The sequence below is a fragment of the Momordica charantia genome (genome assembly GCF_013281855.1).
Source record: "Momordica charantia cultivar OHB3-1 chromosome 9 unlocalized genomic scaffold, Mcharantia_2.0 BLBB01000009.1, whole genome shotgun sequence".
NCBI classification, from domain to species: domain Eukaryota; kingdom Viridiplantae; phylum Streptophyta; class Magnoliopsida; order Cucurbitales; family Cucurbitaceae; genus Momordica; species Momordica charantia.
Genome location: NW_028275167.1, coordinates 28,688,129 through 28,702,805, shown reverse-complemented (window position 1 = coordinate 28,702,805; position 14,677 = coordinate 28,688,129). Strand labels below are relative to the sequence as shown.

At 33.7% G+C, this 14,677-nt stretch overlaps 3 protein-coding genes across 7 annotated transcripts; 1 reads left to right on the top strand and 2 right to left on the bottom strand.

The window, feature by feature from the left end:
- Positions 1-290: 290 nt before the first annotated feature.
- Positions 291-3,334, top strand: APG2 (Sec-independent periplasmic protein translocase). Its single transcript, XM_022294873.1, has 4 exons — positions 291-639; positions 1,132-1,418; positions 2,479-2,769; positions 3,021-3,334. The coding sequence occupies exons 1-4, from the start codon at positions 390-392 to the stop codon at positions 3,228-3,230; spliced, it is 1,038 nt and encodes a 345-aa protein (XP_022150565.1). The 5' UTR covers positions 291-389; the 3' UTR covers positions 3,231-3,334.
- A 153-nt stretch (positions 3,335-3,487) lies between these two features.
- LOC111018673 (uncharacterized) lies at positions 3,488-6,348 on the bottom strand. 2 transcript variants are annotated; one of them, XM_022294872.2, is made up of 5 exons: positions 6,214-6,348; positions 6,029-6,122; positions 5,648-5,857; positions 4,190-4,435; positions 3,488-4,090 (listed from the first exon to the last, which is right to left on the bottom strand). In XM_022294872.2, exons 1-5 carry the CDS (start codon positions 6,286-6,288, stop codon positions 3,723-3,725), a joined length of 993 nt encoding a protein of 330 aa, XP_022150564.1. In that variant the 5' UTR covers positions 6,289-6,348; the 3' UTR covers positions 3,488-3,722. The 2 variants fall into 2 exon arrangements, with proteins under 2 accessions (XP_022150564.1, XP_022150563.1); XM_022294871.2 differs by having other exon boundaries at positions 3,488-4,435.
- Positions 6,349-6,458: 110 nt separating this feature from the next.
- On the bottom strand, positions 6,459-10,918 carry LOC111018681 (protein DETOXIFICATION 12). Of its 4 annotated transcripts, none has more exons than XM_088117142.1 (9): positions 10,356-10,917; positions 10,189-10,235; positions 9,090-9,634; positions 8,924-9,010; positions 8,538-8,594; positions 8,199-8,437; positions 7,894-8,099; positions 7,477-7,582; positions 6,459-7,033 (listed from the first exon to the last, which is right to left on the bottom strand). In XM_088117142.1, the coding sequence occupies exons 1-8, from the start codon at positions 10,600-10,602 to the stop codon at positions 7,514-7,516; spliced, it is 1,497 nt and encodes a 498-aa protein (XP_087973268.1). In that variant the 5' UTR covers positions 10,603-10,917; the 3' UTR covers positions 6,459-7,033; positions 7,477-7,513. The 4 variants fall into 4 exon arrangements, with proteins under 4 accessions (XP_087973268.1, XP_022150572.1, XP_087973269.1 ...); XM_022294880.2 differs by lacking the exon at positions 6,459-7,033 and adding an exon at positions 7,113-7,298 and having other exon boundaries at positions 10,356-10,916; XM_088117143.1 differs by lacking the exons at positions 6,459-7,033; positions 8,924-9,010 and adding an exon at positions 7,113-7,298 and having other exon boundaries at positions 10,356-10,918.
- Between the last annotated feature and the right edge of the window lie 3,759 nt (positions 10,919-14,677).

The following is a 14,677-nucleotide window of genomic DNA, read 5'->3' as shown; positions in this document are numbered from 1 at the left end:
TATGAATAATAATTAAGATAATCATATGGTTCACATTTCGCCCTTTTCTAAATTGGAATTTTTATTTTCTCATAAAAAATTAATTATAATTGGGCTATTTAAAATTATTTATTGTCACAACGTGGGCCGGGTATAATTTAATGGGCCTAACTTTTTTTAGGTACAATGGGCCTAAACTGTTGAGTACCGGTTTTAAACTAACGGCTTATTTTAGATTCGGTTGATAAGTTTATGCTAAGGTACGCCCCAGGCCGTCGTAGCTTCGGCTTCGCAAAATATCATCATCCATCCTCGAGTAAGGCCCAGCAAATTGATGTTCGAGAATCCTGATTTTTGCAGTCTAAGGCTGTAAGCTTCCATTGATTTTGATTCAGAAAGCTGAAGAAGAGATGGGAAGCATCAGCGGTGCGCTGACATCGCATTTGCAGCTCAATCACTGCCATTTCTCTGCTAGAACTTCTCAGCTTGCTTCAGCTCGAATTAGCCCAACGTCGAGAAGGTCGAAGTTGCGGTTCTCCGGTTTGCTCAGCCGTAGGAATTTCAATCGATTTGTGTGTTCTGCTGTGGATGACGATGTAATAGAGAAGCAGACGGAGTTGGGTGGTGGAAATGGCTCGACCATCGTTGAGGATGGGCCTGGTATTACCAAAACCTATGTTTGGTTTCAAGTTATTTTTCTTGTGAAAATCGTAATTGGTTATGGCTTGCGAGTCCAAAGAATTTAGAGGCTGTGTATGGCATGGTTAAACTGCTTATTGCTTTGTTTATCCTTTTTTGGAAATCGGATTAAATGGTATTGGTCCATAATTTTGTTTATTACTTGCATATGTTGTATGATTAACTACAGAAAATTACTTGATTCTAATAGAGAGGTTTGTTGGGTTAGATTTTGAGTTGAGCTTATGGGCGTTCGGGGTGTGAAGGGAGAAAGAAATAAGTGGATTTAGTTGGATTCGTTACCAAGAAGGAGAGAGAATATTTTGCTTAAAGATATTCTCCCAAGGTTATGGTGAAAAACTTTATAATAAAGTATAGTTCTGCTCTGCTTTTATTATGCGGTTTTAGAAAGTTGATGTCATACTTGGTATGCAAGTTTTTAATACCACAATTTTTTTCATGGAAAAACAATAGATATCGCCCAGAACTCAACGGATGAAGCTCCGGAAAAAGGTGATATATATAACTTTCTCTATCCCAGTAAAGAACTCCTTCCAGATGATAAAGAAATGAGCGTGTTTGATCATCTTGAAGAACTACGTCAGAGGATATTTGTGTCAGTTTTGGCAGTGGGAGGTGCAATTGTTGGATGCTTTGCGTTTTCAAAAGAACTCATCTTAATTCTTGAAGCTCCTGTTAAAGAACAAGGTGTAAGGTTCTTGCAGCTAGCTCCTGGGGAGTTTTTCTTTACAACAGTGAAGGTAAGAACTTTGTATGATGAAATGTAGTTATACTCTTAGTATAATCACTTTTATGGACTTTGTGAGCATGGCTACCATCTGTTTATGTTGCAAAGGATACGAAAATGGTTTATGATACAAAAAATCTTGAGAATATGGGAAGATCAAGTTTGACTTTAATCAACTCAGCCTTTAACTTGGATGGATCACTTGGGACAATGGGTTGAGATTTCATTAATGATTAAGTTTTTTCATAGTCTATCTTCTGCTTTGTAGCTTCTTAATGGTGATTTTACATGGAAATTAGAGCAAGAACTCCTAAGTTCGAATATTTTGCAACATTCTCTTTCCTTTTTTCCTCTTGTGGTTCCTGTGGAGTCTTCTCAATCAAATTGATATCTAAACTCCTTGTAGCTTCTTGAGAACATATTGAATAATTAAATTAGGATGCCTTTTGAATATGTAAAATAATGAAGCTATTGAATAATTGAATTTATTATGATCTAACGAATTTACCTTCTTTTTTTTTTTTTTTTTGATAAGAAACTTGTGTATTAACTCCTCAAAAGAAGACAACCTAAGGGCTGGGGTAGAGGGGACCCCACCCAAAGACTAAAACAAATTTACCTTCTCAAAGACTCAAATACTGAATACAATGCAGATAATCTCTTTGTTAGTTGTAGCTTCTTTTGACATAATCAGCTTCTTAGTCGCATGACAACGGTGAATTAGGATTCCTTTTGAATATGTAAACATAATGAAGCTATGATGTTATTATTATTTTATTTGTTACTATTTGATTTTGAATAACAACTTTTTGCTATTCTGTCGGTCTTTTTTTTCTGTGTGTGTATTGGCCATACCAAATCACTAAATCATATGACCCAAGTCCCTCTCTAACTCGATGGGTGATACCACAACTTTAAACTAGGCAAATGGTTTGTCATCATAATAATGTTTCTAAAATTGTTGTATAATTCTAAAATTAATACTCCGCTTCCTCCCAATATCCGGTTGTATATTTGCACATGTAGTTGGTTGGGGTCAATAACGATAGAATTCTCCTACTCATGTGCTGCAGGTATCAGGATACTGTGGCCTTCTTCTTGGAAGTCCTGTCATCCTCTATGAGATCATTGCCTTTGTTCTTCCAGGATTAACAAAGGCAGAAAGACGGTTTCTTGGGCCTATCGTCCTAGGCTCCTCTATACTTTTTTATGCAGGAATTGCCTTCTCCTACATAGTTCTCACGCCAGCAGCCCTAAATTTCTTTGTTAGCTATGCGGAAGGAGCCGTCGAGTCCTTGTGGTCCATTGACCAATACTTCGAATTTGTACTTGTGCTTATGTTCAGTACAGGCTTGTCTTTCCAGGTAAAGTTTTTTTGTACACTAGAATACTGAAGATTCCTATCAATTTTTTCTTGGGAACAATCCATCTCAGAGCTTTCTTGGAAAACGTTTTATTTTAAAGATCCTTTGAACTCAGGAAGTGGAATTATGAAGATGCTTTTTGCCTCCTTTCTAGACCTCCATAATCTGAGTTTTCTGACAGTATCTTAAATTCATTTTTAGGGTCATGCATGAAACTAAATTTCACTCCATATATTTCATGTTATTTGTAGGTTCCAGTTATACAGATTCTACTTGGACAACTTGGGCTGGTGTCAGGAGACCAAATGCTGTCGATTTGGAGATACGTTGTAGTCGGTGCAGTGGTGGCAGCTGCTATACTTACGCCATCAACAGATCCTTTAACTCAGGTACTTCTGGCAGCTCCCCTACTGGGCCTTTACTTGGGGGGTGCTTGGGTGGTCAAGCTCTCAGGACGATAGATCTCACCCCAATTTTTCCATCTCTGTGAGGATCCTGTACATTTACAAAATTCTATTGTGTAGTGTAATTGTGACGCCATTTAATATAAAGTAATATTCTTCCATCGATCTCTCCAAATTACTTTGTTTGTAGGGAAATTTTTTTAGTTTAAATACATTTTGACCTTTCATAAAGTTCTAAGAAATAAAATATTCCCGTGTCTCCAAAAAGCTAGTCCTTTGAGCAAATATATTAATGGAAGCTTACCTGAAACAAGTAGTTAACACTGAATGAAATTTGACTTTATCGAATATGGTCCATCATTGTTTCTATCTGTGAATTTTTTTTTACCATCATTAAAAATCAAATATGTTGTAGTGTCAGCTAATTATTCCAAGCAAACATTGAACGGCTTTCGGCATTTTTGAGGCATCAATTTTCATGAGGACTAGATCCTATATAGCAACAAAACTGGACGTAAATATGGCTACCCATATACATCTAGAATCCCTTTAGTTGCTCAAAGTTACATTCTGCATTCTAGTTTCTATACCAGTAGTTGCAGAACCGCCTAGTTCGATCTCGAGCTGTTTCAGTGAACTTTGCAAGCCATTGCATGCTTTTAGAAAGCCTTCCGAATTACCGTTCAGACTTGCCAACTCCGCCTGCATATTGTCAAGAAGGCTAGAAATTTTCTCAGAAGCTGCTTTAATGGCCGGGACCTCTTGTGGGGGGTAAAGACAAGCACCAAGCTCATCAACCTGCACTCCAATTCCTTGGCATAGCTTCAATAGATTCTCCAAAGACTCTAAGTTACTATCCTTGTTTATATTTTCCAGCTTGAGCAAACTTGTGATTGAGCGGATGAGTTCCTTTACAACTACAAGTATGGAAGATACAACGTTAATAGCAGATTGGGCAACTCTCATCTCTTCGGGTGACAAATCGTTGCCTATATCGGCATCATCGCTTGCATTACCATCATCTTGAGAATCGCCTTCTGCTTTGCTAGAAGATTCTTCAGGAGCTTCGTCCAAGTCAGATGAACCTTGTTTGAGCTCCTTCATCTCTCGGAGGACATCCTTCACTGATACTGCTACTTGGGTTATTGCTCGACCAACTGCAGTTATGTTTGTTGAAGGAGCCTTTTTAAGAGCAGAGCAAGCTTCCCAAACCGCACCGACCAACTGTGGAATTACTTGGTTTTGGTTATTATTCTGTGGTCCTGAAAATTTCATTCACCAAGGGAATGTTGACACTAGTTACATCAAAAGAAAAGAACGAAATTGCATTTACTGGCATAATTGTAATGGTTAAACAACATAGATTATTAGTTGGCAGCTTTATGCAAAAATGAAATAGAAAAAACATATAAACGAATGCAACCCAATCATCAATATTTGATAAAGGAAACTTCTAATAGCTGGAAAAATAAAATACTTATCTACCTCCGTATTATTAAAATAGCTAATTTACTTTAAGATTAACTCAAGGGTAACTCAAAGATGTTCCAACTGATATCATCGAAGTTCAGTAATCCATCATCTTCCATATACAACTTTAATTCAACATGGGTTTTCGTTAATCAATAATTCAACTCTCAATGCGTTATTAGTGCAACATTATACAAAAGATATGAAGTTTCAATTCTTGAATGCCATTTCTTCGGTTCAATTGATTTAACAAAAAGAAGATGCAGGTAAATTTTGGAAAATGGTGAATTAAACGACAATCTATGTACAAACTACAACAAGATCCATCCGTCGAAGAGGTTGTAAGGCACTAAGGCAGAAAATGAAACATCGAACAATGAATAACCGATTCCTTCATATCTTCTTTTTCTTCTTTGAATTGAAGTGGTATCACCTAATGATGGTCAAAAGCTATTAAGGATGTTTGGGTGAGGGTTTGAATTTGAGTGAGTTTAGCTTAAGATGCCTGACTCAGGTTTGCCCATTGGGTTTGTAAAGCCTAGAGTTTGTTGGACAAATATATAAGTTTCAACAATACGCCATACCTATTTGCCTCCTACTCCTACATCTTTTTTTTTATAACTGAGAGTCGGAATTTTGCTCCACTATACCCAGTGGCACCCGTGCCCGCTCCAATACCCGGACCCGAGAGACATCAAGAGTTTTTAATATTAAGTTCATCGAAAGGTTCAAACTTGAGATCTCTAAGTCAGTATGATGAAGAATCCCCAAGCCTTTGATAACCGAGCTGTTGCTTGGGGGCTCCTACAATTTTCTAAAGTCAGACTTCCTAAACTTGCAACCAAAATCGAGGTTTTCTAAATTCTCCAAGGGTTAAGATGCCAAACCCGCATCCCAGATGCCCCCTTAGGGTTTATGGCTATAGAGCAAAATTGCCACCATTTACATCATGAAGAAAGTTCGGCAGGAAAATCAGCATAGAAAGAAGGGGAAGAGTTACTTACCATATAAAGAGACAGATTCCTTCCATAGCCTAAAACTGGAATCAATTACTTGCTTCACAGATGCATGGATAACAGAGGACAGAGTAGGGCCAGCTCCCACTTTACTCCCATGGGAAATCAGGAGGAAACCCTGCAGCATATTGAAATACGATGCCATATTTTCCTCAATTGCTTTAACTTCTAGTCCTTCTCCAGTCCACACCATTCCAGCTACAGGGCAAACAAAAGACGCAACCAACCAAATTCGTGTCATTATCCATCGACAGATAGAACTACAAGCAATCAATATTGGAAACATAAAAGTAATCAACAAATTTCTTCCACTTCCTCATCATTTGAGAAATGCGTACAAGGCAATGCCCTAAGGAGGCGGAAGCATACCAACGGTGGCTTGCTTGTAGACTTGGTCGCCCATTTTAAGAACGTCCTCCCAGCTAACCTTTTCAAGGGAAGACGATGGGTTTTGATCCAACATCTACAAGTCAAAAGACGAAAAGTGAAATCAAATCGTGGTGTCCATACAAATGCAAGTTTACACCAGAAGCTTGTATGAAAATAAATCGAACCTGAAAAGTTTCATGGATGGTGTTAAGATGCGAATTGAGAGTTCGAACGAGCCGCTCTTTATCCGCTTTCCCCATCTCGATCGGCGGTTGTCTCGTTCTGAGAATGAGAGGCACTTGATTCCGGCGCCGGAGTTCTGAGAGACTCGACGACGGAAAGCTGTGGTTTTCTTCTGTGTTGGGTTTTACTTTCTACGAGGGCTCCAACACGACGTATTTATTTGCGCGGTTTTTCCTTTCTTAAGTGAGCAGAACGACGTCGTTATTATATTATGTTTTATTTTATTTTCCCCGCGATTTGTTGTGTTTCTGTCTTAAATTGTGAAAATATTTCATTTTTATTATTATTTTTTAAAATATATTTCATTTTTATTGTTAAAGATTGATTTTAGTACTGAGCCCCGTATCGTCTTTCATTTTCTGTTCTTTTTTTTTAATTAATCAAAGAAACATTACTTTTTAGTGTTTTTTAAATATAATTTTAATAATTGTTTTTGTTTTTTTAAAATAGCTAAGAATTCAAATATACTTTAAAAGAAGTGAAATTTTTATTAATGAAATTACACAGAAACAACTATAATTTTAAAAAATATAAATAATTATTTTACTAAAAAAAATATAAATAATTATCAAACTGCACCTATGCATAAATTAATTTGTGGTCAATAATTAACATAAAATTAATAGTTATTGTTTTAGGAGTAACTAAATTAACTTTTATGCAAAATTTATGCACTAAAATATAATATTTAAATAACTTCAAATAAAACTTATTAGGTTAAATAAAAAGTAACTTAAACCTGAGTATCTTTTTTAGCGCGACCTGGGAAAAGATAGCAAGTAGAAATAAACAACTAGACAAAGTAGGTGTCATGTAACTTAGCTAACCTATAGCATCTCAATCATTTCAATATAGTCCATTGAATAAATTTATTTCATAAATATTTTTTATATTCAAACAAACTTATAGCCGATTTAAGCTGGATTAACAAGATTTGTTCGAACGCCCCCGTCAACAAGAATTCCATTTCTGAGCCATACATTCTCTCTCTTCCAATCACTCAACTAAATTGCAGTCGCAATCACAACTGACACAAAAGAAAGAACAATACTTAGATACTTACAGATTAGAACTTTATCTTTAGGTTAACCACCAATAAAATTTTGACATGTTTGAAAAATAGAAAAATATCTCTTTTTCTACGTTTATTTCTCCTACTTGTCAAAAATTGAATTTAATTGTAGTGAGTAAAGAGAGCTGCTTACCGTTAATCACGTAAGTATTATTCTAAAAGAAACAGTCTCATTCAAACGCCTCGTATTTATTCTCTATTCCTCTTCCTTGAAAGATCCTCTCCCTTGACTCAGCAGCCTGAACATGACAACAGGAAATTCCCACCACATCAGCAGAAAACAAAACAACTTGGCAAAGCCATAAGAGAAGACTATATCTTCTTGCTAAAAATTTCCTGTCTTTTGATGAACACTCAGTAGAATAACAACATGGTAGTTAAATGTGTTTCATTTCAGCATCCAATTGTTAAAAGAGCCATTTCCAAAGAAAAAACGTTGCGATGGCATTGTTATTCTGCACGTTTCTCTTTACTTCCTCAGCTTTTCATCAAACAAGAAAACATAAAACTGATATCAACATCAAGAGAATCTGAAATGGAAGATTTGGACCTGTTCTTTCCAGTTTATTCGGCTCGTGACGATCAAGAGTAGGAGCATCTGCACGAAAGCCCCGATTTGGATGCCAATCCACAGACCCCTCCCTTTCAGATTTGCCCAGAAACCAAGAGCTACAGCAGCTGGATTTCCACACAGGTAGAAAGCCCCCAAGTTGATATAAGCCCCTGTACGCTGCCAACCACATCCTCTTGCAATACCTGATTTCACAAACAACATTTGAACACTGCACCATCCAATTCTGCAAAAAAAAAGACATTGCTTATGCTTATTGACATCAAACACAGATATTTAACTACCTGAAAGGACCCCTTGAATGCCATCCAATATCATTGATATACAAACTAGAGGAGCCATGACAGCAACATAATCCACAACTTCCTTTTCACTGCTGAAAGCGTAACCAAACACATGGCGAAGAGTGAAAAGAACCATGCTGACTATGATGGTCTCCACAACTGCAAGAAATATCGCTGCCCCAGCAGCTCGACGAGCAGCTTGCGGCTTCCCAGCTCCTAGTTCATTTGCAACTCTGGTACTGCAGCACAAATTCCATGAACAAAAGTAATCCTTTCAAAAATTGGTGCAGATTTAACTGATCTATACATGATAACATTTGCGAGGGTCTTAAGGCATACCTGCCTGCAGAACCAATTCCATATGCTAATGTAAATACTGTGGTCATGCTATTGAAGCTGTCCATAAAATGTCAATTGTGTCACTTGAGACAGATTTTCTTTTCAAAGATATCAACAGAAAATTAAGTAATCATATTTCCTTCTCTCTATTTTTTAGATCATGTCTTTGGTATATTTTGGCTATCTAGAGGGATTTCTTATAACCTCTCTAAGCTATGGGGTTGGCTCTCCTCCCCTTTTGTGAGTATAGTTATTTTCCCTTATGAAATGTCTTGTTTCTTGTCTTAAAAATAGTATCATATTTCCAGTCATTTTCCCATTAATTTAAAAGAAACTCCATTTTTCTCTATAAGAAAAAAAGAGAGGTAGAGGTAATAGAAGATTACCAAACAGATAGAACTGAAGACTCAAGCTGTGGATTTGGCAGAAGGCCAGACAATAATATAATCACTTCAAATGACCACCATGCAAGGCTGCAACCACCAGCATTAGAACAAACCAAAAACTTCTTATTGATTATTTGAGGAAATAGAAAAGGTGAAAACATATTACCAAGTCATCAATGCAGAAGGTATTGCAAAGTAAAGGAAGTCCCTAATTCCTTGGAACAGCTCCATAGAAATTACACCGCGAGTTTTCGCACACTTGGGAGAAAATTTCATGTATGATGCAAGCAAAATCACATTCAACCAATTTGAAATACTCATGGCTAAAGCTCCTCCAAGGTTTTTGAGTCCTGTTTTAAACACCAAAACCCAACAGAGGGGTATGTGCAGACATAAGGTGAGGCAAGAAAATATGAGCATGGGAATCACTAAAACTTGCATCTGAAAATATCTCATAAGTGGGTGAAGAGTTGCATAAGCAATGAGCCCAGGGATAAGCCAAATCATGAACTTCCCAGCTTCCTGTGATATCGAAGGATCTTGGCCAAGCAAAATAAGTAGGTTCCCCATGTTGATCCATAACAGAATTAGAGGGAGACAAACTACCAGGAGACAGAATATAGCAGTATAAGTATGACTTCCAAGTTTTTGATATTGCTTAGCCCCATAAGCTTGCCCACATAGTGTTTCAAGGGCACTAGCCATACCTAACTGCAAGTGTGGTTTTATAGAATAGTCAGCCACTGAGAGAACCAAATTCAGAATGAGAACTTGGCAAAAGAAATAGACCTTAGTTTCACAATTTCTCATTAGTGACAGGCCAATTGATTGAACAAATTAGAGGATTTACCATCTTAATCGTAGAAATGCAGAATATAATGACAGCCCAATCGCTGATGAGATTCTTTTATAATTTTTAATTTACAACATTTTGGCAACTACAGAACTTATAACCGGTAAGTAACACTAAAGTTAATGCCACTTCAACTTGTCAAATAGTTTCTGTACACAAATTCTAGCCCTAATAAATGTCTCCAAATTCCTAACAATATGTCCATTGAATTTAAGTCCAAAAAGTAAAAATCCATAAATCATGCACGCTGAAGCTCAAAGTGAATACGATTCTATTGTAAACATATGGAGATGCTATTATCCTGCGATTCCAAGCAGATCCAGCTCATACTCTCTATCATCGAACGGAGCATTCAAGTCAAAAGATACGAGGAACCCATTTTCATGTCATACATGATTATTATGCATTTTACCATTTTGCATACAGCATCATCCTCTGTTTGATCTCGTTCTTCAAAATCTGACGTCAAAAAGAAAACAAACCCAAGTCCACCTTTTCCAAGATAATTGCAAATGAATCTGAAAACCTTTTACTCGCAAATCGAACATCAATGGGAAAGGGGAGGGGAGAGAGACCTACTTACAACGACACTGAATCCTGTAACTGCAGCTAATGAGATGGCTATGGCGGTGCTCGAAAGAGCGAGTTCATCGAGATGACCCACAATCATCAACGAAACAATCTGTAACGAGAACTGAGACAGACTGATGGCAGCCAATGGAGCCGCTATGAAACCAACAGCCTTCACCTCCTCAAAGAAAGCGCTCCATGTCGTCTCGCTACGGTACTCGACCCAGTCCAGTAGCGGGGACTGGGAATCGCCCATGGCTAGAAAACAAGAACGCGAGAAGAAAAATTTTCCAGAAATTCGCGCACAGATTCTGTGCTGCTCAGCTAGCAATTTCTTTACACAACCACCAATGTAAGACAATTTTAGGTACAGCCATTACTGTACAGCTGTGCACGAAACGCTCATGCTGACAGATCATAACAAGTTTTGGCGCCATCTATGGCTGATCTGATCTTCTTCCTGTGATGGAAACCTAATCCCTTTGTCTCGACGCCCTATAATTTCAACTGAAGAAAGTTCAGAGAGAGACAGAGAAAAATGGCGGCTGCATTGTACGGAAGAATCTGTAATAATGAAGCGAAGAAAATCGGAAGCGTGAAGAAATCATTTTGAAGATTTTCTAAAATTTAGGATATTTTCATTTCACATCGGATCTAAAGAATAGTCAAAGATGATGTGAAATTTTAAAATATTATTTATATAAGAGAGAAAAAGACAATTTAACTCAAGAGGGTGATAGTAATCAATAAATATATTATTAGTTAAAAATATTTTGAATCCTGTATTTTTACTAAAATAATAATTTAATCTTTTAATTTTAATTTGATGAATAAATATATTATTAGTTAAAAAATAAATTTAAATCGGTAACAATTGAGTACGTAACAATTTAATTTACATAGTTTAAAATTTGTAATAATTTAGTCGTGAAAAATTTCATCAAAGTTAAAGTATAGATTTTTATCGTATAATAATTTAATATTTATAATTTGTAAACATATATTGGTTTCTCATTGAGATAATTAGTTTACATATATAAGAAATTTAACAAAAAAAATCACGATAGAAACCTAAATCTTTACAAGCTTTAAACTACATACATTAAATTGCTACATATTAAAGATTATGAGCTAAATTGTTACCATTTTGAAAATACATCGACTAAGCTATTGTAAGCTAACGTTTATGGACTAAATCGTTATATATTAACCATAAACATTTTTTAACTTAACATTTAGATAAATAGCATAAAATAAATATGCAATTGCACTATAATAAATTGACCCAAAATAATAGTAGTTCTAGTACAAGCTAAATAGATTTCAAATATGGAACAATTGAAGCCTAGCTCGAATAAAACTCATCATAACATTGTACAATATCTGTTTATCGATGATAGACTGTATCACTTATATATTATATCAATATAATGAAAATAATACATTGGTGATTATATAAATTATGCTTTGCTTGTTTGATTGTCTTTTTTTCTTGCTTATTTAATATTTAATTAAGCACTTACATAACATAACAAACATAATTAAAACGACATATCAATTGTTATGAAAATGTTACCTTTCTATCGGTTCTGTTTGCATACCAATTGACTATTTGATCTTTCACCCATATACTATATCAATAGAATTAAAATGATATATCAATTTATATAACTTTCATTATGTTTGCATAATCGTTTGCTATTTTGGTTTGTCATCGATATATATCATATAAATACTAAAAAACTAACCAATCGTGTAAGTGTGATCAAAATATTATTTGAATCTCTTATATATATATATATATATATATATATATATATATATTTTAATGAATTACACAGGAACATATCTAAATCCTTTTGTAATCTTTATAGTTTAAATGTTTTAGAGGGGGAAACCAAGCCTTTTTCCTCATCTACGTTTATGTTTTTTCGCTGAAGTTAATACTAAAAAATATTACTAATTATCTAAAATTTTTGCAATGTTGATGTGGCATCCACTCCTTAATTAATGAATTTATCTTTATTTTAAGAAAAAAAATCAAAAGTTACTAGTGATAGTTTTAGTTATGAAATTAAATATCCGTCAATATTTATTTCTATGTATTTATGAATTCGACATTAACATGAGAGTTAAATCGATATTTGTAAAAAAATTTGACAAAATATGAAAAATATTAACAAAATCGTAATATAATATTAATATCAATTATTTTTAACTATTTAGAAATGATAAAATACTTATATTGGTAATTTAAATAGTTTTTATGAATTTTTTATTTTAAATCTTTTTAAAAAATATTTATTGATATCGGTATTTACTTTGGTATCTAACATTGGTCTTAGTCGGACTTGGGCCAGCATGTGACAATAAGCCGAAAGGGCACAACCGGTTTTCAGTTTCAACCTATATTATATTTGAATTGAATACGTGGTTTACTTTTAATGGTAAATAAATTTATTAATTCATTGATTTATTATTTGCTGCATCATTCGAAATACTTTCAATTATTTGGTTACAAAAAAAAAATAAATAAATAAACATTCAGTTATCTCTCTTAGAAACCTTCACTTATGCATTTAGCTAAAGTAAAAAAAAAAAAAAATTAAACATGTCCCTAAATAATTTGATTGCTAAAACAATTAGTAGAAATTGACAGAGTTACTGAGTTGTAAATTGCATCGTGGTAAAAGTGACTTTTCTATAAATGTGACAAATATCAATAATCACCGAGCAACCACTTTTTGAACTACATTTTATTATTCAATTATTATCAATCGTTTGTGAGTCAATTTTCATCGCTTGTTTTAAAGATAAAATCATTTGTGGCATATTTGAATCAATTTTAAAGATCAAAGGGTAGAAGTGATATTTTTTAAATGATAAGAATATAACTGAAACCAACCTATTCATGAGTATTTTGACTAATTTGTCTTTTATAGTCTAAAAAGATTCATTCATTAGATTAACATAAAAAATAAAAAACAAACTTTTAAAAAGACTAAGTATATATTTTTCCAACTTTAACACTGTTTGGAACCTCCGATTTGGAGGGAAGATTTTGAAATCATATCACTTGTTTGGATTGATAAAGGAAAAAGAATTTGAAAAACAGTTAAAATATTTTCCGTTCCAAATAGATCGGATTTGTCATACTTTGGTGGGAAAAATACTTATCAATGTTTTGTACATCCTCAACCAAATTAGTTTCAAGTTACTTATCATAGCTTTTTCTTTTTTATCATAGCTTTTTCTTTTTTTCTTTTTTTTTAAATTCTAATCATTATAAACGGACTCTGTTTCCATTGTTTTTTTTATCACTGTTGATTTTCTATTTTGTTTTTGATGTATTTAATTTTTATAATATTTCAATATTGTTCAGATCTTATATGTTTATGTTTATGTTTTTTTTTGTATTTTTCTTGTTTATTCTTTTGCTTTTATTTTTTAGTGTTGCATATCATAAAATAATTATGATAAAAAAAAACACACACACACATTCCTACGAATAAATTAAAATTGTTTGATTTTAAGTTTTTTTTAATATTTGAATCAAGACATTTTCATTTTTTTAAAGTTTAGTTTTTCAAATAAAGGTGACATTGACAAGTTTTAATTTTTGTTAGGTTGATTTCATTAAATTATTTATGTTTTACATAGTTAAAATTACTAGTTTATATTAAAATATTATATTATTAATAACAAATACTCTACAAAATATCAGGGGTATAATAGTAAAATGTTATTCTTTTTTTTTTTCATTTCTGGTGAAGATCCAAGCAATACCAAACGCAATTAAGAATTTGAAATCATTTCTATCATTTAAAATCATGGAATTCGAAATCATTTCCTGCCATTTCTGGATATACCAAACGGAGCGTAAGGTTTATATCTCCTTTTACTTTTCTTTTTGCATATAAAGTACCACACATTCGAGCTTTTCTTTTCTTCTAAATATTTGAAGATATACATTTTTATAAAAACAATTACAAGTATAGCATTTGAAAGAATATCTCCCAAAATCATTAATCACTTGATGATGGTAATGGTCGTGGATTTATATATTTGCTGATCGAGTAAAATTATAACTCTCACTGATTAACTCTATTATTAACTTCATATAATCATAAGCATATACTGCCTTTGTTATACTTGTAATCAGTTTTCCAACTATTTTGCAATATTACATATCAATTGTGCTTGGTGTGCAAACAAAATTTTAAATGTGTAATGTTGAAAAAAAATGTATAATTTTCAATTTTATGAAAATATAAGATATTAATGAATATATATAGAAAAAAGATCATTAACAAGTATTTAACGCTTTTTTT